The 24,679-nt window shown below is 37.6% G+C and overlaps 2 protein-coding genes across 2 annotated transcripts; both read left to right on the forward strand.

Annotated features, from left to right (window-relative positions):
• On the forward strand, window positions 1-1,760 carry LOC131980262 (aquaporin-1-like). Its single transcript, XM_059344481.1, has 4 exons — window positions 1-495; window positions 961-1,119; window positions 1,303-1,383; window positions 1,491-1,760. The coding sequence occupies exons 1-4, from the start codon at window positions 133-135 to the stop codon at window positions 1,677-1,679; spliced, it is 792 nt and encodes a 263-aa protein (XP_059200464.1). The 5' UTR covers window positions 1-132; the 3' UTR covers window positions 1,680-1,760.
• Window positions 1,761-13,784: 12,024 nt separating this feature from the next.
• Window positions 13,785-24,671, forward strand: thoc1 (THO complex 1). The gene is made up of 21 exons (XM_059344519.1): window positions 13,785-13,896; window positions 14,131-14,204; window positions 14,304-14,364; window positions 15,125-15,194; window positions 16,099-16,217; window positions 16,926-16,974; window positions 17,065-17,160; window positions 17,324-17,406; window positions 17,926-17,999; window positions 18,112-18,220; window positions 18,359-18,493; window positions 19,362-19,462; window positions 19,549-19,615; window positions 19,885-19,935; window positions 20,045-20,115; window positions 20,747-20,842; window positions 21,932-21,997; window positions 22,092-22,175; window positions 22,519-22,666; window positions 22,781-22,865; window positions 24,229-24,671. Exons 1-21 carry the CDS (start codon window positions 13,849-13,851, stop codon window positions 24,504-24,506), a joined length of 1,965 nt encoding a protein of 654 aa, XP_059200502.1. The 5' UTR covers window positions 13,785-13,848; the 3' UTR covers window positions 24,507-24,671.
• Window positions 24,672-24,679: the final 8 nt, after the last annotated feature.

Below are 24,679 nucleotides of genomic sequence, written 5' to 3' on the forward strand. Positions count from 1 at the left end.
TTGATGAATGCTGGTGAATGATTTTGTTTCAATCAGGATGCTGGTGGAACCAAATCTCTGCCTGTGCCACAGTTTCTGTGTTTCATCCAAACAACAAAATCACTTTGTCAGCATGACGCTACCACAGTAGCCATGTCGGAAATTAAAACGTGTGCATTTTGGAGGGCGGTTGTGGCTGAGACTCTGGGAATGACCATCTTTGTTTTCATTGGCCTCTCAGCTATAATTGGAGACCGCAATAACTCTTATCCCGACCAGGAGCTCAAAGTGGCGTTTGCTTTTGGTTTGGCCATTGCCACGTTAGCTCAGAGTATAGGTCACATTAGCGGCGCCCACCTGAATCCAGCCATCACTCTGGGCCTCCTGGCCAGCTGCCAGATGAGTTTGCTCAGAGCCTTTTTCTACACGGTTGCTCAGACTTTGGGAGCAGTGGCTGGCAGTGCCATTGTGTATGGTATCAGGCCAATAACCACAGATTCACTTGGCATTAACAAGGTAAAGAGAAATCCATCCTTTTCAATTTTCCTCTCCTAATGAATGACAGGTACAGCTTAGACTGAGTGGCATTTTGGGAATTGCCTCCAGCCTGATCCAGTCATTAAGTCGTCTTAAGTTTTGTTTCTAATCTCTTCCATGTTTGCTAACTGCTGGTGATAAGTTGTTTAATTTAAATGTCAAATTTTAATCATCACTCCTGGTTTGTACCTTTCATGCAACAAAGGCAGGCCTTCTCTCAGCGGGGGAGTGCTTACAGGATGAAAGCTTGTTCAGTAATTTAAGTCCTGAATCAGTCAGGCAACCAAAACTGCTTTTTTTTTTTTTAAAAAAAACATGCCAAGTTCAAGTAAAGATTTCAAAAGGTTTTTCATGATGCAAGAGTTGCAGAAGCGGAGACAAAATAATCTATTTTTGTTTTTAAGATGCAGGGAACAAACTGAAGTGTTTTCTCCTCTTTTGCAGCTAAATGAAATAACCCCGTCTCAAGGTTTTGCTGTAGAGTTCCTGCTCACCCTGCAGCTAGTCCTGTGCGTGCTCGCTGTCACAGACAAAAGACGTGACGTCGTTGGATTTGCCCCTCTGGCCATCGGCTTGTCTGTAGGGCTGGGACACCTCGCTGGGGTGAGTCAATGAAAACATTTCCACACTCATTATTTTGGTAGATGATTTCTCCATCTTGCTGTCGCCTGATACAATGGATTGGCATCGGATGAACTGGCTGTAAATCAGGCTTGTGCGTGTGCGTAATCTGCCGGTGTTACAGCCAGAGAGGCAAGTGGTGTTTTCCTCTGATATGGTTTACAGATCAGCTTCACAGGATGTGGTATTAACCCGGCTCGATCCTTTGGGCCTGCAGTTATACTGGGGTCTTATGATGATCACTGGGTATGTATTGTGGAGCTGTAAATGTTTTTTTTTTTTTGTTTTTTTTGCAAGAGTTGGACTCATTCCTATTGAAACAGGGGCATTTCTGTCCTGTTATTTGTTTTCAGGTGTACTGGGCAGGCCCAATGAGTGGCGGAGTGGCAGCAGCTCTTCTGTATAATTATCTGCTGGCACCAACAGATGAGCCCTTCAGTGAAAAAACAAGAGTCCTGTTCTGCTGTGGCTCAGCACAGCAAAATGAAATTCATCAGCCCCTTTTGAGGGATGATGGAGACTGTTCAAGGGAGCAAGTCTGAGTGGAAATTCCTACTTTATACTGTCAATTTGTATAAAAAAAGATGCTTTTCAACATAAAGCATGAAATTTTCTGCAGTGCATCTTTTTTCCCCTTTCATCTCTTTTCTACAACACACACACACCTCTTCACTGTACTGATGCCCCTACATGTTGGTTTAATACAGGGGTGGGCAATTAATTTTCCAAAGGGGCCACATGACCAATACCACGAAGGTTGCAGAGGGCCGGACCAAAACTCGGAACCAAATTCTGCTCAATATTAATGTAATCACTTTATAAAATACATTAAATTATCTGGTTTTGAGCTGCTACTGATAGGAACACATGTTATGATGAGACTGTTAATGTGGAGTAAATCAAATATAGCAGTAAAAAGTAGTATATACTCCAATCACTGTATCACTTTTCCATTTATTTTAAACACAACTGTAAATGACCTTTAGCAAGTTTCCTATTTGTTTTTGTATTATACGGATTGTTTTTTCATGTTTGTACATTTTCAAGGTGTTTTACAATGTTGTGATGCTTTTATTTTGAAAAGGTGTCGTCCAGTGTAAAACGGGTGCTTTAATTTTGAAAGGTAGTGACAGGAAATAACCGGTAGAACGGTTAAATGAAAAAACGAACGGTAAATAATAACGAGTGCGTAGTAATTCACATAAAGTTGATATAAAGTATGAAAAAGGCTTCTATAGTGGCGGCTGACAGGACACAAGGTTTGTTAGAGTTTATTTTATTCTGTCATACATATTAGTGGCTATATTTGTTATCTTAACTATAGTAAAAGTGCTTGTTAGCTCTAGTGCTAATGATAATGTTTGCTATTTTTTTCAAAATAAAAGCACTGCGGTTATATTGATTTCTAATTTCTTGGTAACCTCACGCGGGCCGGACAACGACAGCCAACGGGCCGGATGTGGCCCGCGGGCCGCCCAATGCCCAGGTCTGGTTCAATACATCGAAACATTTGAAGCAGAGATAGCAGAACTAAAAAAAACAGAGTGGGAGGGCTGGGGCTGCAGAGGAAGTTGGTGTGTTACTGTAGGTTTCTCAGGGGATGAAGAGCTTGGGGCACATCAGTGGAGCACACTCAGACGCTGCAATCACTTCAGTCATCAGTGCCATCGGATGTGTCTGCTGCATCCTGGTTTAGATGCTTGGGGCGGTTGCATCCTTCGCTATTAATGGATCTAGATTCAGCGGATCAAGATAAGGGGTCCTCCTTATCTGTTCTTCACCTTTTTTGACTGGGAAATTATTTTAACCTAAAACAAATGATAATCTTGTATAAACCATTGATTCTCATCAATTCTAAAGTCTTAATTTTTGCATTAAGATGTAGCTGTTTGTCTTTTACAGCCAAATAAAGTGACTGTAGTGCTTCATTTTATTCTGTGTGATTCAGTGGTGGAAAAAAGTATTCAGATCACGTATGTAAAAGTACTAATACCACACTGTCAAATTACTCCACTACAAGTAAAAGTCCTGCATTCAAAACTTACGTAAGTAAAAGTATCAGCATAAAAATTAACTTAAAGTATTAATACTAATTATGCAGAATGGACCCACTCAAATTGTTTTATATGTTCTAAATATATTCATTATTTATTGATGTAATAACTCTCTAAAACTCTGTAACTCTGTAAAAAATCTAATTTTAACTACTTAATATACTGTTATAAGGTTTCATTGAAAAAGTCTAATCACTTTAAATTGATCATGGTTTTTCATGTTAAATATTGACCTGAAAAGTATTTAAAGCTGTCAGCTAAATATAGTGGAGTATGTTGCATAAAATAGAAATACTCAAGTACAAATACCTCAAAATTATACTTAAGTACAGTACTTGAGTAAATGTACTTAGTGACATTCCACCACAAGTGTGATTGCAGTGACAGGTGAGTAACTGCTGGCTACCAGTGAGGCTCAGGCACTTTGCAGCTGTTAGTGAATCGTACAACAATTATGTTCAATCTCTGGTTGAATTTTACAGCAATCAGATCAACAGTGAACATTCAACAGCTTTCAAAGGTCAAAATAGTGTACTACCTGGCTCAAGTGGCCATGACCGAAAGGGAGACAACATGAAAGCCAAATTTAAGTGGGTAAAGGTGTAAAACAAAGGTAAACTAAGGCAACATGGCCAAAGAAAACCTGTAGCAGCAGAGCGGGGAGTCAGCCACAGAGAGTGACAAAGCTGAAGCTGTGGTTTAATCACACTGGGAACACTGGGCCCAGGTGTTCCAGATTACACCAATCAGCTGCAGTGAGGGAGACACAGCAGGACTAAAGTGCAGATGACACCACAGGGGTCCTCACAAGAGGCAGGATTCAAGAGTCAAACTTTTATTCAGTTTCCTAGATTAGTCTAACTGAGTTTAGGAAAGAATAAGTACTGCTGGGATTGGAGTAATTAAGACAGGAGAGTAAAAACAGAAGGAAGTATGCATACAAATATTGGTTTTATATGTATGTTTTAAATAGTTATTTAAACACACTGTTTATATAGATTTTTCTCTTTGCTTTAGCATAAATGGAAAAGATGATGTGTCTGATTGACATGTTAATATCAAGAGTCAAGATTTGATATGAGATTTTTTTTTGTAGCAACTTTCTATAAATTATAAGTTTTCCGTCATAAGACAGAAATCTCTAGTCTAGCAGATTGCAAATGTGGGTTTACAAGGATAAAAAAAAATGACCATCTATAAATTAGAATGCATACTATACTATACATACAATATAAATTTGGATACAGCCAGAATTTACAACCTATTTAAGAGACAACATGCTTCTTACAGTCACAACCTTCATCACTGTCAGAGTTATGTTTTTTTTTTATCAGCAGTCAGTACATCTATCAACAGTTATGAGAATAAAATAATCTATATTAAAGTTTTTAACATATAAATATTGTTTTACTTGAGATTTTTGGTATGACTGTCAGAAGTGTTGCAGTGAGGTGATATCCTGTTAAGTGTTGGCGATGGGCAGCATTCCTGTGATTCAAAATGAAGTACATAATGATGTACTTTATCTGTCCCCTTAGGGAAATTAATTTTTCCCGTCTGTTGTTATTTTTCTTGATTATCTCACTAATGCATCAGTGTGGAGAGATGTCAGAGTGATGGTCTGCCTCAGCACAGCAGCCTGAGGTCCAGTGCCTTGCTCAAGGGCACCTTGGCAGGAAGTGAACTGGCGCCTCTCCAGCTACCAGTCTGCACGTCCAACGTGGTCTTGAACCTGCTACCCTCCAGTTCCCAAGCCAAGTCCCTGCAGACTAAGCAACTGCTGCCCACTTCAAGACGTGAATGTCCGTGCTTGTTACATAAGTTAGCCGTGTGTGTGTGTGTGTGTGTGTGTGTGTGTGTGTGTGTGTGTGTGTGTGTGTGTGTGTGTGTGTGTGTGTGTGTGTGTGTGTGTGTGTGTGTGTGTGTGTGTGTGTGTGTGTGTGTGTGTGTGTGTGTGTGTGTGTGCCAGTAGATCAGGAAGCACGTGCAGCAAATCACGATTGCATCGACAGCTACACAAGTGACATGTTAACTTGTATAAATAAATCTTTGTAAGTGTATTTTCCTGGCAACTTGCAGAAGCACAAAGAGGCCACTGCCTACATCGCCGGTGCCAAAACTAACATATACATATAGAGAGGTCATGAACAGAGTCCTAAAGATTAAAACATATGTTAAACACAGGAAAGTGAAAGAACAGTGGTCACAATGAGGCTCACCTTAAACAACTCTGAAAAAGTCTTGCAAATATAGAACACTTTCAGTAACTGAAACTTTGACATTAAGCATAAAGGCAATAGATAGCCATGCAAGTGGAAGAGACTATAATAACCTGCAAAGTCCACATAAATCAACATATTTCATTACATTTCATTGCAATGGCCGGAATAATCAGAATAAAGATCTACATTCAGTATATACATCATTTTTATAGCTTTCCTCCCTTCAAGGAATATTTCTGTTGAGACTGCATTGTTTAAATTATGTTTGTTGACTAGTTATACTACTGTCACTATGAATTTCCTGTGTTTTTTACCGTCTTGACTTTGGTTTTATGCATATTTTACACACAATACTTACAACATGAGTTTGTTTTTAAATGTGCTTTAGAAATACATTTGACTTGACTTAAAAAAATCTCAAAATTTACAAGTAAGGCAACCTTGTGATTGTTGTAATGACCTGTACAATTTATTTTGGTCCCATGAGTATAATTTATTGAATAATTTCCAGAGAGGCTACATGGTGGTGAGTGGTAAGCACTGTGGCCTCACAGCAAGAGGGCCGTGGGTTCAAAACCCTCTCGCAGCTCTTCTGTGTGGAGTTTGCATGTTCTCCCTGCGTCAGTGTGGGTTCTCTCCTGGTCCTCCAGCTTCCTCCCACAATCCAAAAACATGCAGTTTAGGATTAACCCTTAATAGGGCACTCATTGAAATATTTGCAAATTCCAAATTTCAACCCTAGAGAATATTGGAGGATATTACATATAGCCAGAATGTTTAAAAGCAGTGGCGGTTCTACACAGGGGCCTCCAGGGGCCACTGCCCCTGTGAAGAAGCCCTTGGCCCCTGCTGTGGCCCCTGTGTCAAATTAATAATAAAATGATCAATTTATAACGATGAACAATGGAACAATTCTAAAAAAAAATGTTGTTCGAACAATATTTCATTGTACACAAAAGGAACCCAGAATGTGTCCATTGTATAATAGTAATATAATTGTGCAATAAAATATTGTGTGTGTGAATATATATATCTATATATATATATATATATATATATATAAAGATCATTCTGACTGTACTGCACTTTCAAAATAAAAAAAGTGATTGTGCACAAAAATGAGTAATGCTATTGTCGAATGCGAGTCTCATTATTTAAATCAATGTATTTGTATCTTCCAAATATACTTAAATGAGATGTTTAAATAAGCTAAAATAAAGATTTTGAATGCTTAAATATTATCTTTGCCAATTTTAATGTGTTAATGTGCCCCTCTGATTAAACACTGGCCCCTCCTTGGCCCCCACAGTAAAATTGGTCTAGAACCGCCACTGTGTAAAAGAAACATACAGACCCGGGGGAGGGGGGTAATATTTTGAGAAAAAAGTTTCAGAGAGTAAAGTGGCAAATCTCCGAGAAAAAAATGCGCAGATTTATGAGATTTAAAGTGGTGAATCTGGGAGAAAAAAGTTGTTTTTTCCCACTTTTTTCTCGTAAATCTGCAACTTTTTTCGCGCAGATTTGCCACTTTAAATCTCTTAAATCTGTGACTTTTTTTTCTTGTAGATTTGCCCCTCTGATCTAGTAAATTGGCATTTTTTTTCTCGAAATATTACCTGAAGTTACCAAATATAGTTCTTTGCCCGATAAAGGGTTAATTGGTGACTCTATATTGCCCATAGGAGTGAATGACAGCGTGATTGGCTGTCTCTCTCTGTCTGGTGCCCTGTCCAGGGTGTACCCTGCCTCTCGCCCAATGTCAGATGGGATCGGCTCCAGCACGACCCAAGAATAATGAATGAATGAATTTGTATATGAATGAAATGTATAACCACTGGGTAATATCACCAAACACTTTGAACTTTTATTTCCTTTAAAAATCCCATTTTCTTTCGTTTTAGACAAATGTAGCTCTGCTTTCATTCCAGGTGAACTGGCTGGGGCGAAGCAGCAGCTCTTATTTATGATTTCCTTTTGCAACTACTTGCACAAAACTTCCGTACATGCAGGAACGTCCTGCTTAATGGTCCAGAAGATGAAAAGAATGAAATAACAGGAGAAGGTAACAGCATCTTGGGGCTGACTCAGGGGCCAAAACAATGAAAAATATTTAGCTTTTCTGTCTGTTAGCACATTTATAATAACATATAATTTACAGATATGCTTTAAATATTGCTGTATTCTTGTTATTGCAGTGTTTTTGCAGCTTGTTTTTATCATGTGTGTATTTTAAACCAATAAATTATATAATAATAAATAAATATACATACCAATAAATAAATAATATGAAGTTTTTTTTCACCCAGTTTCAACTGTTTCATCTCAAACAATGTTCAAAGAAAGGTCAACACATCCTTATATATATTTCCACTATAATGCAATGTATATTTAGATATGCCTGACCTTGACATTCTTTATAATGTCTCACATATTCTATTCAAGGTATTTGGCATCAATCCCAAAAATCTCTCTGTAGTGAAACAACACAAGGATGTGGATCAGGTAATTGCACATGGAAGCACTTTTAGATTCTTCATAAGAATAAGGATGATTGAAAAAGATGTGGCCATCACGGAGATTTCCTGTTTGGCTGTGTCACAAGAATGTCGTCTCTCCATCTACGCACATGGCTCCTCTCACATCCCGTTTTATGATGGTCCCCACACCCTGGGCTAATCATTGAATAACCATCAAGTGACTTTAAACTCTTTGGACGGACGTTTCTCAACAGAAGCCATGTGGTCTGAGGGCAATTCAGCCAAGGTTGTTTAAATGGATTTCTTAGTTTAAACACCAATCGAGGGCTCGAGTGCCGCTATGGTTGGATGCACATCTCTCTTTGTTGAGCATTCCCATTATTCTGCTCTGTGTGAGATGATCATTAACAAAATGACCGTGTCCCAAATAATTTTACAATGCCCTGTGAGGGAGTAAAGGTGTACATTTTGTTATATTGTCAAGTCTAAGTTCCACTTATTGCCACACAGCTAAGCAGGTGATGGAAAATCACCCACATATATATAACACTTTATAAGCATTAACCCATTTAGGCCTGAAACGCCTGGAAAAAATGCCTGTAAAACCTATATTTGAGAGCTTATACATGTGGCTTTTATAAGAAGTTGAGTGTATTTGTCCAAACCTTCAATATAGTTTTTTTTTTTTTTTAATCAAAGTGTTGCATTGCGACACTCCCACATGTATTCTGATGCATTTCATTGGCCAAAAGACCGAAGATAGGTGGAAAAAAACACAAAACGACATATCTGCTTTCCCGGCTTAAATGGGTTAATGCAACAGATAGCCATGCAAAGTCTGCATAAATCAACATATTTTTTTACATTTAATTGCAATTGCCGGAACAATCAAAATAAAGATCTTCATTCAGTACATACATCATTTTTTATGGCATTCCTCCCTTCAAGGAGGAATATTTCTCTGCTCTGTTGAATGTTATCACAGCTCTGTCAGTTTGGTTCATCATAAACCTACTACAGTGCTTTTAAATTTATCAATGAAAGATAGCTGTGCTGATGACTTTATCTCCCTTATAGGACATGACACTTCTTCACGTTTTTTTTTTTTATGGTGGAATTTCAGAGGCCGGTCATGTGACGGCGGCCAATCTAAAAAATCTCCCCTCTTTGTGTGCTTAACCTCGGAGGTCAGAGCATTGTGTTTAGCCTCTTGTTTTGAAGTTTTTCCTCAACAACATGGACAATGCTCTTTCTGTTGCCCCTCGGTCATTTTGTCTGAGAGTGTCCTTCATCAAATTATTTGGCTCTCATGTTGAGCTTGATTATTCCATGACTTGGCATGGGAGAGTGTTCAGTGGTCCTCTCATTATATTTATCTAGACAAAATAAACAACTGGGAATGAAGGCTTAACCTGATTCAAACTGAGTGACAAGTTTACAGTATAATATTTAACCCAAAAAGATGTCCTATTGAAGAAACATCCTCAACAGTTTATCTGATAGAAAACCAGTTTTCACTTTGCAAATTGCTAGCAATATAATTAAAGATAAGGCTGGCAATATTTTATGTATTTTTATTGTTAACAAATCCAATAGAAAGATCAAAACCATCAATTAATTGACCCTCCTGTCCAAATGTATCTGTGCCAAAAAGCTTAAACTATCAAAAACACATTAATGAGCCACACTGTTGCACTCAATGAACATGACAACTGTTGTTTATATCCAGCCAAATCCCACATACAACCTCCTGCTGCTGTAAATACTAACTCTGCAAATCTGTATTAATCCGCAACTGAAAATACTCCCAAATGAATGCACTATTTACTCCATTTTCACTAATATTTGCAGAAAGCTACAGTGCCCAGTTGTTTTAGGGAATTATTTAGCCTTTTTTGTTTAAACAAAAATCATATATTTATGACAAATTCCTAAAGGTTTAAGTCTTCAGAAGAAATAGAAGAAAGACAGAAAGACTTTAGAATAGAATAGCCTTTATTGTCATTGTATATATACACAACGAAATTGGAGTGCAACTCCCATTGGTGCAAAATAAGAAACTCAATATATATATATATATATATATATATATATATATATACATACACGAAAAAAATAAAAATAGAATAAATAAATAAAATAAAACAAAATTTACTTTTTACATGGGCTGTGCTTAAAAATGTGTCCTCAGATATTGTTCAGTAAATTGTCCTTGTGGAGTTCAGTTCAGAGATAGCCCTGGGGAAAAAGCTGTCTCTGAACCTACTCCTTTATGGGAGTTGTGACTAAAAAAATAGAGAGTAAGAGACAAACATATATACATATAGAGAGTAACATCTCCCACCATCTTTAACCCATAAGAACCCAGACCTATTTATCCTTAAAGGAAAATGATGGGGGATATACCAGAGACCAAGTGGAGCACATAGAACACATTTATAATGTTTTTAAAAAAATACTACCCCTAAATGTCAAAGATCTGTGATGTGACATATACGATACATTGGGCGTTTATGGTATTTATGTTTATGATATTTCTTATTTTAAAATCAATAAACTCGATTTGCATTTTTCTTTGCATCTTCACAACATATATCAAAATTGTGACATTAATAGTGCAACAAATTCCTTTCCAGATTTGTTTAAATAGTGCAAATAACTGAGTGGCCTATTACCATATTTGTCATTGTGACAACATCAGGTTTTCCATGACGATTTTTAGGTTAAAAGCCCGATGTGACGTATGCGTTACAGCGATATTTTTGTAACTTGTTTTATATTAATTTGTTCAGGAAATATAGTCAAAGCAGGTTAATTGCAAAAAAGGACACCTTATTAACATATTAGAATTGTAAAATGGGGGCGTCTCGGTGGCTCACACTGGTAGATGGCTTACCATGAAAGCCGTGTGCTTGCTGCAGCGGACCCGAGTTCGAATCCGGCCTGAGGTCCCTTTGCTGCATGTCTTCCCATCTGTCTCCCCCTTTCTATCTGTCTCTATCCAATAAAGCAGTAAAAATGCCTAAAAAAGAATTGTTAAATGGGTTTAAACTTAGCCTGGTAAAAAAACAAAAGCTTTTAAAAATTAGCTACTTTTTTAGATTTCTGTTTCCAGTCACAGCCACTTAGGGATTTAATGAGTTAAGGTGAAACATAAAGCTGAATATGGGAGATTCTAGAAGATTTAAAGTGTTTGTTACATGGGTGTCACCGTGGGTTCTTATGGGTTAACCTTAACCCCCCTCGTCACCCCGTCTCAACTTACTGACTGATGTTGGGCTCTTATCTGTGAGCTACTTGCCATGTTCACTCCCTCTCTGCTTTTCATCAGCTTTTGGCAATGTTTCAATAAACGCTGTGTCAGAAAGGGGGGCTGCAGGGGGGTGCCAGAGGGGGGCAGTTAGATATCTCGTTAACTGCGTGCACAACCCTTCTTCTGAGAAACAAGGTGCCAGGCAAAACTGCAGAGTAAAACAGTTCTCACTTCCACTTTTTTATGACCCCTGCGACCACAAAGATGTGATGAAAACGAGCCCTCAGCTCTTTGTACGTGACACTACTGGCCTATATTTTACCAGCTTTAGTGTTTTTGTCCAATCATCAGCACAACACCTTTGTGTTCATTTAATGGCACGGCTATAAACACGAGTCAGAGGGTGCTGAAGGTGAACGGTCCCACTGCTACAAGTTACTTCAGAGGCCCTGACCCGTGAAATTGCTTGGTAAACACACATCAAAACAGGCCGCAAGGTTTTATATTGGTTCAGTCAAAGTTAAAGCGGAGTAGAAAACTGCTGTTAAACTTATGTTGATGTTAAATTGATTAACGTAGTTTTGGAGAACAGATGAACTCTCAGCAATAACAAAATCAAAAAAAGTTTTTTTTTCTAGTGTTGTTAAAAGTTTGATTGCATCAATAATGTTTATAAAGCAAACACATTTCTTAAAAGTCTGATTCTGATTCTAAAAAAAGACATGTTCAACTAAACCTACAAAATTATCAATTCTACATGAATACACCTTGAATAAATTATTATATCTTTTTTTTTTTTTTTTTTAATGACTGATTGGGCCTTTAATTATTGACATAGCTTATCACTCCCCTGGTCCTAATGTGCTGTCTGACATTTTTGAAAAGTAAATCTGATAAAATAAAAAATAAAAAGTTGTAATTTAAACTGTATGACCGTAACACACAGCAGTTTAAACACACACTTGTGATCTCTGAGAAGCCGACTCATAAACATTACATACCAAATGACTGTCACCGTGTCCTGAACCAGAACCCTGAGGGCACATACAACGTGACATCACCTGACCAACAGTTAATGAGTAATATAACACTGAGCCTTTTCATTTCAGTCAAGTTTTAAAAATAAATCTATTAAATGAGCGCAATTAAAAAGACATAGGTGTTATGTTGGTAGCTGCATGACCATGTTATGTAAAAGGCTGCAGGGATTATCATCAGGAAAGGGTGGATTTCAGGTTTATCCTGCCATGGGTACAGCACGTACACACACACAGAGACACACAGACACAGACACACACACACACACACACACACACACACAGACACACACACACACACACACACACAGACACACACACAGACACACACAAACACACACACACACACACACAGTCACCTTTTAGTACTACATGTGTGCACGTGCAGTGTGTGATCTGACAGTTTAAACCACAGCGGAGAAAAAAAAGAGTCCAACACTGCCGCCCTCTGGGCTAAATGGATTTAGGCCTGCATGTTCACACTCAATCCCAGTTACATCACCAACTAACAAATTACAGTGAGACTAATACCCTTTCCTTACATGACAATAAATTATAACTTTCCTTTTCACTCAGGTCTTTCAGACAGAAGTAAATGAAGCCCCCAATATCGACAATTTACAACCATGTCTGAGTGATACCAACGTCATGCGCAGTGTCAGGTCTTGCTTCTACACATTCATGATGGTTTCACACATTTATTTCAAAGCAGTTTTTTAAAACCATATTCCTTAATGTTTTTATCTGGTGTATGAAGAACTCTCTCCAAATTTTATAATTTGACTACAACCATCTTGGTGCTGTAACTGTGTTTGTTAGTTTTGTTTTTTAAGATTAAACATGATGTGCAACATATTAGATTTATGTATGATGGAGGAAGTTGTTGCTCCTCTTACAAAGACTAGTGGTAGGTGGTGCAGACCTTGCTGCATTAATTCTGGTTTAACCGTGAGGCAAAAAAAGGGGGGGGGGGGGGATTAAATATAATTTAGTTGCTGAGCAGATTAATGCATGTGTCTAGACAGACTAATTATTACCAGTAATAATGTTACAGGTCAGCTGTGATATTAAACAAAAAATATATTTTATGACAAAATTCATATTATACAAGTGCAAAATATCTCCCAAAGAAGTAAGTTACTTACTGTGTGTCAATAAAGATTAAAAAACATATTTTTAAAAAGATTATACAAGTTCCAAAAATATCTTCAAAAGTAGCAGATTGCACACAAGATGACAGGAACGATATTTGAGATAATAATGAGTAAAACGATAATTTTAGTCTCAACTTGTGTAAAAATACACATTTTACAAGTACAAAAATATACCAAATATACCCAAAAGAAGCTGACTGGAGACAAGAGCAATATTGGAGATTATAATAGTGAGGAATACATTTATTTAAGTCTGAATTTGTATAGATGATGTGATATGATATGATATGAAACGATATGATATGATATGATATGATATGATATGATATGATATGATATGAAACGATATGATATGAAATGAAATGAAATGAAATGATATGATATGATATGATATGATTTGATATGATCAGCTCCTGGCTGCACCCATAGACATATATATGTCTATGGGTGCAGCCCTCCAAACGGAAGAAACCGGAAAACGTTCAACGACATTTCCGGTTGTAGAACTGTAAAGATGTCGCCGTCCTTATTTAATTTTGTCGACGCTAAAGACAAATTCACGGTGAGAAATCACGGGATTGCTTTTCTAAAAATGAAAACAGGTGTTATTATATACTTTAAGCTAGTACTAACACCGTAGCCGTGTAGCGTTCTCGTTACTGTCAGTTACCGTTACTGTTTGTTCTGTTAGCTTGTGTTCTCATAGCAGGCAACGTTAGCCGATGCTAAGATAAGCTAACAAAACGCTTTCTAACGACGCATTTTCTCTCTTAAATGTCCTCTTACACACCCACAGGCGTCCGCCAGACATGCCCTGGTTGGTAAAACCAGCAAACCTTTGGTAAATGCTTTCAACCAGTTCCCTGGAAAGTAAGTAATGTTGATTTAGCCTCTGTGTGAGCTGTGAATACATATCACATGGGTAGTTTTGTGACTGAAGTTAACGGTCTGTTGTCACTGTTGTTACAGTGAAGCTGAAAAGAAGACCACACTGGACCAGGCTCTGCGGGGAGTGCTTGGAGACCAGCTTGTAAGTAGATCAATGGGCACATATCGTCACCCTGTTAAAATATTCGCCTAACTCGTTTTTTCAAGTTTTACAGGAAACACAAAAAAACTTCACCAAAAGTGTAACATATGACATTTATTGATCATTTCACTCAAAAAGGATGTAACAAAGGATGGCTATTGGCATAGTAATAACAATGTATGTAAATTATGTAACTTAAGAGAAATACTTTTTGCATAACATGCCTTTGTGACTTAAGCAAGATATGGAAACACTTTATTTTGAAGGTGTCTACATAAGAGTCACACAAGCCTGTCAGAAACATGACATGACAAGTATCATGCGCATTAATGTTACTTCAAAGTGTCATTAATGTTCATGACACATCCCATGTCATGTTTATGACACGCTCATGTCACTCTTATGTAGACACCTTCAAAATAAAATGTTTCCATATCTTGCTTAAGTCACAAAGGCATGTTTAAAAAATTGCCTAAGCCACATTTTATTTTGACTTAGGCATAATAAATCCGCTTAAGTCACACACTTGACATAGGCCATTATCTTAAAGGGGTAAAATCACATGATCTGATCAACTGAGGATGTAGGGGATTTTACCATCATGAGGCGTCATGAGGAGATGATTTAGGCAAAAAAACAAAACAATTTTGACAAAAAAATGACATAGGCGATTATTTTAACAGTGTGACGATATTCTCAGTGTGTTTCTATAAACTTCGTTGCATGAACCAGCCTAAACATGTTGTGTTGTTGTCTGCAGGTTGAGCAGAAGACGAGCTGTGATGAATACTTGTCTCTCATCTACCTGAGTATTAATGCCGTTACAGAAGGTAAAAATCTACTTTATTTTATCAAAAATTATAGAACAAGTCTTAGAAACCTTGTGTGTACAGACGAAATCTAACGTTTTATTTTAAACACACCAGGGGGACAAAAGGATGTAAAAGAAAAGAAAATTCTAATTATAAAGTTAAATAACTACATTCTAAAACTCGCAGTGGTTATACGTTTAAAAGCATTTTTGTTAGTCCATCAGAAAAGGATAAAATGTTTTCCTTGATATACTGTGGCTTTTGTACAGTTTGGCTTTTTGTTAAAAAATGTGGATTTATGAATATGCAATTTAGTCATGATATTATTGAGCAGATTAATCAAATGGAATTGTAAACAAGGTCCATACTGTTTCTCTTGTAACATTGAATACAATGAATGAGCAATACCATTCAAATTGCCCACCCACCATGGGATTACATGTAAAAAGTTTTGCCTTTTCCATAAAGTTTGTTTCCTTTAGTTTAAATTAAAATCATTCATTAATGTTTTTTAGATGAATCTTTGATATGATCCATAATTCTGAACTTCTACTGGATTTTTTTCTTTTGTTCAACACAATATATCAAAAGTATTTTCACATTTATCTTCAAAGACTTAAACGTAAGTTAAAATGGCCCAGCTGCTCTGCTTTTACACTTCATAATTTGCCAACTGAATTTCATTGTAGTTCTGCATGTGTTCTAACCTGAAGTATATCTTAAATGTTATACTTAATACATGTATCTGTCATTGCTACTGCTGCAAATAATGCCTACATTAATGTCACTGATATTGTTGTCATGATGTGCATCAGATCAGTACAGACTGGGTGTCCACTACAACCAAACTGTACCACAGTGTACACAAAGTTTCAGACTTATGAACAAGCTTTTAGTGTCTTGTCTCTCTCTCTTCCTGCAGGTATCTGTTCTGCTACGACTCCTTTTGTTCTGCTTGGAGATGTGCTTGACTGTCTTCCTCTCGACCAATGTGACAAAATCTTCTCTTTTGTTGAGGAGAATGTTTCCACCTGGAAATCGGTAAATAAACATCTCGGTAAAGACAGTAGAAAGTACATGTTTCCAGCATCTTATAGATCAGGGATTTCCAAAGTGTGGTGCGTGGACCCCTGGGGGTGCGCGAGCTTCTGCTAGGGGGTGCGCAAGATGAAAAATTTAATGGCGGTCTGATAATTACACAATTCAATTTTTCCCCCCACACACAATAAAGACGTGTAAATAAAGCATTTACTTTATAAAATGTTAAATCAAAAACTGTAATATTAATTGATAAATGGTCATTTAAACTTTCTGCAATTTTTGTTTAACGCGGCTAAAAATATTAACATTATTAACATATTACATTTTCCCCAACTTATGTGCTTGCTGCCTCTGATCCTGAGCCTGTCATCATCCTCTTTGCTCTTAAAAGTGAAAGTTTGCGAATAATTTTGTTGCATTTTATTGAAACTGCTACTGTGTTTCAGATTAATTCAAATGCGAGAGCGCATTTTTGTGATAGTGATTATTTTATTACATGTGTGTTCTGGTCCTTAGAGCATGATTAAACACGCCGCCTTTTAATATGGTTATAAAAAAGCGTATTGCACTTTGTTTTCTTTTAATGGTGTGGGGGATTGGGGGTGCATCAACCCGGCTGGGACATAGAAGGGGGTGCATGGCAAAAAAAGTTTGGGAACCACTGTTATAGATCATTGGATCACTATGTCTCTACTTTCTCTTTCCTAGAACTCCTTTTACACTGCTGGGAAGAACTACTTGTTGAGGATGTGTAATGGTAAGGATAGTTTGTCATTGTTGTTAATGCACAAGACCTTTTATGTTTAAAAGTCAGCTCTGATTGTAACACACATCTCAATCTGTGTAGATCTTTTGAGGAGGCTGTCCAAATCCCAGAATACTGTATTCTGTGGGCGAATCCAGCTGTTCCTGGCACGCCTCTTCCCTCTGTCTGAAAAATCAGGTAAACACAGCATTTGTGTACAGTATGTTGTCTTTAGAGGAAAAAGACGCAGCATCAACCCCCCATGGATGTTTTGCATGATAGTTTATAATATATTGCCACCATGTCCCGATCTGGTCAGGTTTAACATTTTTTATTGTACTTCCATTTGTGTTTGTTCCAGGTCTCAATCTACAGAGCCAGTTTAATCTGGACAATATAACAGTGTTCAACAAAAATGAACAGGAAAGCACTCTCGGCCAGAAGGTAAAGTTTTATTTATATATATATATATATATATATATATATATATATATATATATATATACACAGTACAGGCCAAAAGTTTGGACACACCTTCTCATTCAATGTGTTTCCTTTATTTTCATGACTATTTACATTGTAGATTCATCAAAACTATTAATGAACACATGTGGAATTATGTACTTAACAAAAAAGTGTGAAATAACTGAAAACATGTCTTATATTCTAGTAAGCAAAGGGTGGCCACTTTGAGGAATCTAAAATACAAGACATGTTTTCAGTTATTTCACACTTTTTTGTTAAGTTTATAATTCCATATGTGTTCATTCATAGTTTTGATGCCTTCAGTGAGAATCTACAATGTAAATAGTCATGAAAATAAAGAAAAACGCATTGAATGAGAAGGTGTGTCCAAACTTTTGGCCTGTACTGTATATATAGTTGATAATGATTGTGAGAATTACAAATTCAATCTGAGAATTTTTATTTCATCTTATATATATATGGTTCTTTGTTTTATAGCACACAGAAGAAAAAGAAGACGGCATGGAGGTGGAGGAAGGAGAGATGGGAGAGGATGATGCTCCTGCACCATGGTGAGTGAAAGTGTCTAAAGTGCTCTAAAATACAAAACAAATATAAATAAATGACACTTGTACTTGCTGCTGTTTTTATGTTAATGAAAACTCGGTCTGTGTTTGCTTTCAGTTCCATTCCAATCGACTACAACCTGTACAGAAAGTTCTGGACGCTGCAGGACTACTTCAGAAACCCTGTGCAGTGTTACGATAAATTCTCTTGGATGACATTTCTCAAGGTAATGCATTTGGTCGTAAAAGCAGAGGATATTTAGCTCCCTTTCTCTCCAATTTCGTCAGCTCGAAACAAACACCAAATTGGATGCTGAAAGACCATGACTCACTGTCGATATGAAATTGCTTTTTGTCACGCACAGTTCTCAGATGAGACCTTGGCAGTGTTCAAGAGCTATAAATTGGATGACATGCAGGCTTCCAAGAGCAAGCTGGAGGAGCTGAGAGCATCTGGGAGAGAGCACGTCTACTTTGCAAAGTTTCTAACAAGTGAGAAGGTGAGAAAACTCTTTTTTTTAGGCCAAAAATAATTGACCCCTCCTTTGAGCAGTCACTGTCCACTCTTATGTTAGTAACTGTAACTTGGCATAAGAGGCGTGTCAAGCTTAACTTGTAAACCTGGATTTGCAAGGGCTTATGGCTTAAAATTTCAGAAAACTATAAGGAGTCATAACTTACATTTACATTTAGTCATTTAGCAGACGCTTTTATCCAAAGGGACTTACAGGAAGAGTAAAAGCAAACAATCAAGGTATAGTGCAATAAGAGCTATTAGTGCATCAATAAGTGCTAGTGACAATTCTTTGAGGAGTAGAATTATCATGTGGTGCTAGGAGAGAAGATGCTCTCTGAAGAGCTGGGTCTTCAGGAGTTTTTTAAAGGTAGAGAGGGACGCCCCTGCTCTGGTAGGAACTGGTAGTGTGTTCCACCAGCAGGGAACAAGAAGTGCAAAGAGTCTGGATTGTCTTGGACCAACGGGGGGCAGAGCCAGGCGCCGTTCATTGGAAGAGCGCAGCGGTCGTGAGGTAGCATATGTCTGAATCAGGGCGTTCAGGTTTAAGATTTTGCCTTATAAACCCCCCCCCCCCCCCCCCCCCCCCCCCCCCCCAAAAAAAAAAAAAACAATGTATTGACTTAACCTGCTGTACAAGACCATTGTTGTTTATGCTTTTCTTTTGCGTGAATTGTTCTGTTCTGTTTAACGGCTGGCTGAGGAATTACATTCCTCTCGGAAAACAACAAGCTGCCGTGTGTTTTTGTATACGCCACTGATTGAATCTGTATTGAATGTCTTCATTTGTATTTATGCAAACATATGGGGTTGGGCTTCACCTCACTTGTTTCTCTTTGCTATTCGTTTTCCAGCTGATGGACTTGCAGCTCAGCGACAGCAACTTCAGGCGGCACATCCTACTGCAGTACCTCATCCTCTTCCAGTACCTGAAGGGTCAGGTCAAGTTTAAAAGGTGAAGCATCTCTCTGAAATGACCTTGTCCAACACTATAGAAATAATTGTTGGGTGTTAACATTTTATGTCTTCATCCCTGTGCAGCTCCAGCTGCATTCTGAATGATGATCAGACTACGTGGATTGAAGAGACAACTAAACTGGTTTATCAGGTCAGTCTTAAATCACACTTACATAAGACATTACTGTAATTAAAGGCGTGTATGATGTTAATATTTACCTGGATCTGAAGATATGTACAGTAGGGACTTTGAAAGGGCCAACACACTAAAATTACCAACAGCAACATCTAGCTGTGCTAATAATTTTGGTTTGATTTGTAAAGATTGTAGAATAGGTGCCAGTTAGACAGTTTTTGATTGTTGTTGTGTCCAGAGAGAGAAAAGTCAACCTGTATTAATCTGTGACTGTTCTTCTGTAGCTGCTGAGGGAGATTCCACCTGACGGAGATAAATTTGCCACCATGGTTGAGGTAAGACATGCTTTGGGAATGCTATTATTACTTCCCTGTACACATTCTGTCAAGTTTGCTGTGAGAGTTGTCCATACACTACTGACACTAGAACTGCTCTTCTTGACAGCATATCCTCAACACAGAGGAGAACTGGAACGGCTGGAAGAATGAGGGATGCCCGAGCTTTGTGAAAGAAAGGTAAGAAACTTGTGATCATGATTCATTATTGATTAGTCCAGGGGTGGGCAACCTTTACGAACTAAAGAGCCACTGTTAGCCAAAAAAAGAGAGAGAAAATTGCGGAATGGAGCCGCAAACCTTATATTGAGCCTAAAATGAAAATTAAACAGCCTAATAAGTCTAAATTAGCCTGCCAACATTATTAATAGTCATATTGAGCATTATTAATATGATTATTGAAAACTAGTCTATCTAGGACAACTCAAAACTAAACTCAAAGTTGACAAAACTTAAAGGTTAAGGCGCCGGGCCGGAGACTTTCGTAAGCTATGAAACACATTTTAGTTGACTTAAATGTCTAAACTTTTTTAATATGCAGTAAAAAGGCTATACAATTTTACAATTGAAGAATACAAATAGGTCTACACCATCGATAAATTAAAATTTTAATGTAAAAATATATATATCATTTTTTTGTCTCAGCCACGGGGAGCCCCTGCAGGCGGCCTAAAGAGCCACATGAGGCTCTGGAGCCACAGGTTGACCACCCCTGGATTAGTCCATTTTCACAACAAAAGACAAATGTGGTGTGTGAGCCTGGGTTAGCATGTCAAATGACCGTTTGTCCTACTTGTTCCCCTTTTAACAGGACAGTAGATGACAAACCCAAAAGACCCACCAGGAAAAGACAAGCTCCTGAAGACTTCCTTGGAAAAGGGCCGGACTGCAAGATTTTCATGGGAAAGTATGTCATCTAATACTGTTTTTTAAAAATATATATATATAAAGGGGATAGTTTGGAGTTGTATGAGGTACTTCCATCGTCGGCGTGCTGCCTACAGTAGATGGCGGTCGGCATGCCCCCAGTATATAGAGGCAGACAGGAGTACAGGCATGGAATGTACTGCTGTGGATTTAAGTGTTGGTGATATACACTACCGGTCAAAAGTTTTAGAACACCCCAATTTTTCCATTTTTTTTTTTATTGAAGATCAAGCAGTTCAAGTCAAATCAACAGCTTTAAAGGGTACGAAGGTAAGTGGTGAACTGCCAGAGGTAAATAAAAAAAGGTAAAATATAACGTACATTTCAGAATTATACAGGTTTCAGGGAACAAGAAATGGGTTAACAACTTAACTCTATGGAGTCTAGGGCTATTTTGTCCATTTTTGAATTCTTTTCATGTCTTTGTAAGTCATTTTGTGTCTTTTTTTGGTAATTTTGTGTCTTTTTTTAGTCATTTTGTGTCTTTTGGTGTCTTTTTTTGGTAATTTTGTGTCTTTTTTTAGTCATTTTGTGTCTTTTGGTGTCTTTTTTTTGGTAATTTTGTGTCTTTTTTTAGTCATTTTGTGTCTTTTGGTGTCTTTTTTTTGGTCATTTTGTGTCTTTTTTTAGTCATTTTGTGTCTTTTTAGTAAAATGTGATTTTGAATCTTTTTTTTTACTCTCAAAACACTATCATGCTCAAAGAATTTTAAATGTTGCAAATGTGCATTCATTTCAGAGTACACTGAGACATTAAACTGCATCATTTTCAATTAAATTCTGGAAAAGTTGGTGTGTTCTGAAACTTTTGACCAGTAGTGTATATTTAGAATAGTTTCCCTCCTTTACCTTGCTGTCCTGTTTTTAAGTTTACATGAGCAGTCCTATGCTCTCTTAAAGCACTGACTGTTGGTTGGTACCTCATACAACTCCACTTCAAATAATCTGAACTATCTTTTTAAGCCTCGGGTTCAAACTGCAGTGTTTGTTTCATGAACTCAGCTTAAGTGGTATGACTCACTGTGGAGTTTGCTTCCATTACTCACTCACACTCTTCTGTGTTTCGTTAGTGATGAGTTGACTCGACTGTGGAACCTGAACCACGACAACATGGAGGCCTGCAAGTCAGACAGCAGGTCAGCGGTGTAGAAGACAAAGCACCATGTTCACCTTTTAGTGCATATCATTTGTTTTGGTCTTGTTTGTTTACATCCGATGTCTTTCATTCAGGGAGTTCATGCCATCACTGGATGAATTCTTTGCCGAGGCCATTGAACAGGCCGACCCTGCTAACATGGTGGAGGACGAGTACAAGTAAGTTCGTAATGCAAAAAAACAATAATTCCCAGTTTTCTTCTTGGTATGAGTTTGTGAGGTCTGCTGCAACTCTCAGCTCTAAGCTCTTTTAAATCAAGTCTGAAGACTTTTCTGTTTCCATTTTAACCTGTAATTTTTTATTCATTCGCTCTTAAATGTTTTATACATTTACTTTTTTTTTTTTTTTTTATTCGCTTTTAAATGTCTTCTAATGTGTTTCATGTATTTTTATCTTGCCCCTGTAAAGCACTTTGAATGTCCCTGTGTCCGAATGGTGCTATATAAATAAACTTGCCTTGCCTTGTGTGACTCTTCTGTTTCTTCCCATAAATGAACGCAGGGTTGTGCGGAACCCAAACTACGGCTGGCGTGCTCTGAGGCTGCTGTCCAGGAGAAGTCCACACTTCTTTCAACCAACTAACCAGAAGTTCAAGAGCCTGGCGGACTACCTCGACAGCATGGTCAGCAAATTGGCCAAAGAACTGCCGGTGAGGTTCTTTTTAATAACTTTTAACAGTATTAATCGTTATACAATGCATGCATGATGGCCATAAACTGTGGTCAAACACTGATATATAATGATTTTCTTTGTATAAATGCAGAAGGATATTCCCTCTGAAGAGATCAAGACAGGAGAAGAGGACGACGATGATAATGGAGACAATCTTCTCAAAGACGGCAATGACAGTGAGTTTGAATTTTCAACACGGTACATTTTTGTTTAGGGTGATATCCGCCATATATCACACTTTTTTTTCATATCCATCACTGTTTGAAGGTGAACAACTAATATAGGAGAGGAATTCATTATCTTAAAATAAAGATTTTCTCTCGGAATATATACATAAATATACATTTATTTATATCCCAGCATGCAAATTCAAAGATTTAACACCTTTTCCTTTTGTTTGTCCTTCCCCTGGCTTGACCTGTATTTTTTTTGGGTCCTAAACTTTATTTTAGCCACAAGTATAAACATATTCATGTAGAACCATAATATATATAATATGATACATTTAATAGACATGTTACATACCCGTCTTGGAGGAAGAGACCCGTCTCAGGATCAGTTTTGAATACTTTCCATCTGTTGATTAACCAAAGCTTTCCCCAGAGCTATCACTGTAGCTTTTTTCTTCTTCGGTCAATTATTTTCTTTTTGTCTTTGCTGTTCCTGCCCCACTAAATATTATGTCAAAGAAATTCTTTCTTATTAACTGGCTAAAAAATATTCACTGCCAAACTTTGCCTGTGAAAATGTAAACACGGGCCATTCAGGTCTGTGTTTTGTCTGATTTTGAGGGGAATCTGACAAGGCATTAACTATATACAAATAGCCAATTGTCTCACTGATAGTCATTTGCTTTTGTAGGTCAAATAGAGGATTTTTTTTCATAAGCAGTTAAAACTCCTTGTAGCTGCTTTAGACCAGCTATTCTCAACCTTGGGGTCGGGAACCCAATTGGGGTCGCGAGATGATTTCTGGGGGTTGCCAAATCATTTTGGAAGTCAGCTCTGTTTCCACTGTGTTAAAGTGTTCATGTGTTTTAATCTTTTTGGTCACTTAATGTCTTTTTTTGGTCATTGTGGGGTTTTTTTTGTCATTTTGTGTCTTTTTTGGTCATTGTGTCCTTTTAGGTCATTTTGTTTCTTTTTTTGTCATTTTGTGTCTTTTTTTTGGTCATTTTGTGTCTTTTTTTTTATCATTTTGTGGTCAATTTGTGTCTTTTTGTTTCTTTTTTTGACATTTTGTCTTTTTTGGTCAATTTGTGTCTTTTCTTTGGTCATTTAGTGTCTTTTTTTTTATCATTTTGTGGTCCATTCGTGTCTTATTTGGTCATTTTGTTTCTTTTTTGGGTGATCTGAACTGTGCGTGTCAGATTGTGTTTAGTGAGCGGGGGTCATGGACAACATGCATGTTAAATTGGGGGTCACGACTCAAAAAGGTTGAGAACTACTGCCTTAGACCACCTCATCCTCCTTGCGTCCGTTCATGTCCGCCCTTTATAGATCAAGAGTCTATTTTTATCCTCCCTATTGTGTCTTTCAGGTCCGAGCATACAGAGCAAGATGGTGACAAACCAGCAGATGGACGACATCGCAGCCAAACTGGGCGCCCAGTGGAAGACGCTGGCGTCTCATTTGGAGATGAAGGCGGCGGAGATGCGAGAGATAGAAACAGACAGCGAAGATGTTGACATGCAGGCAAAACTGCTGCTAGTAGCCTGGCAGGACAGAGAGGGAACACAAGCTACTGTGGAGAGCCTGGTCGCAGCTCTCAATGCTGCAGGCTTCACCCAGATTGCAGACAACCTCAGTGAGGCTTAAAGTAGATTATTTGTTACAGAAATAATCAGTACCCTCTTTACATTGTTGCAGCATCCTTTTTCATGCAAAAAGTAATTGAAGGCTAACGTTTTTGTATGTAGTCAAGGTTGAAACTCAAGTTTTTTCACTGTAAAAAAATCCAATAAATGTTTTTTTTCTAATAAACTGTTGTC

The sequence above is a fragment of the Centropristis striata genome, chromosome 11 (assembly GCF_030273125.1).
Source record: "Centropristis striata isolate RG_2023a ecotype Rhode Island chromosome 11, C.striata_1.0, whole genome shotgun sequence".
Classification (NCBI taxonomy): Eukaryota; Metazoa; Chordata; class Actinopteri; order Perciformes; family Serranidae; genus Centropristis; species Centropristis striata.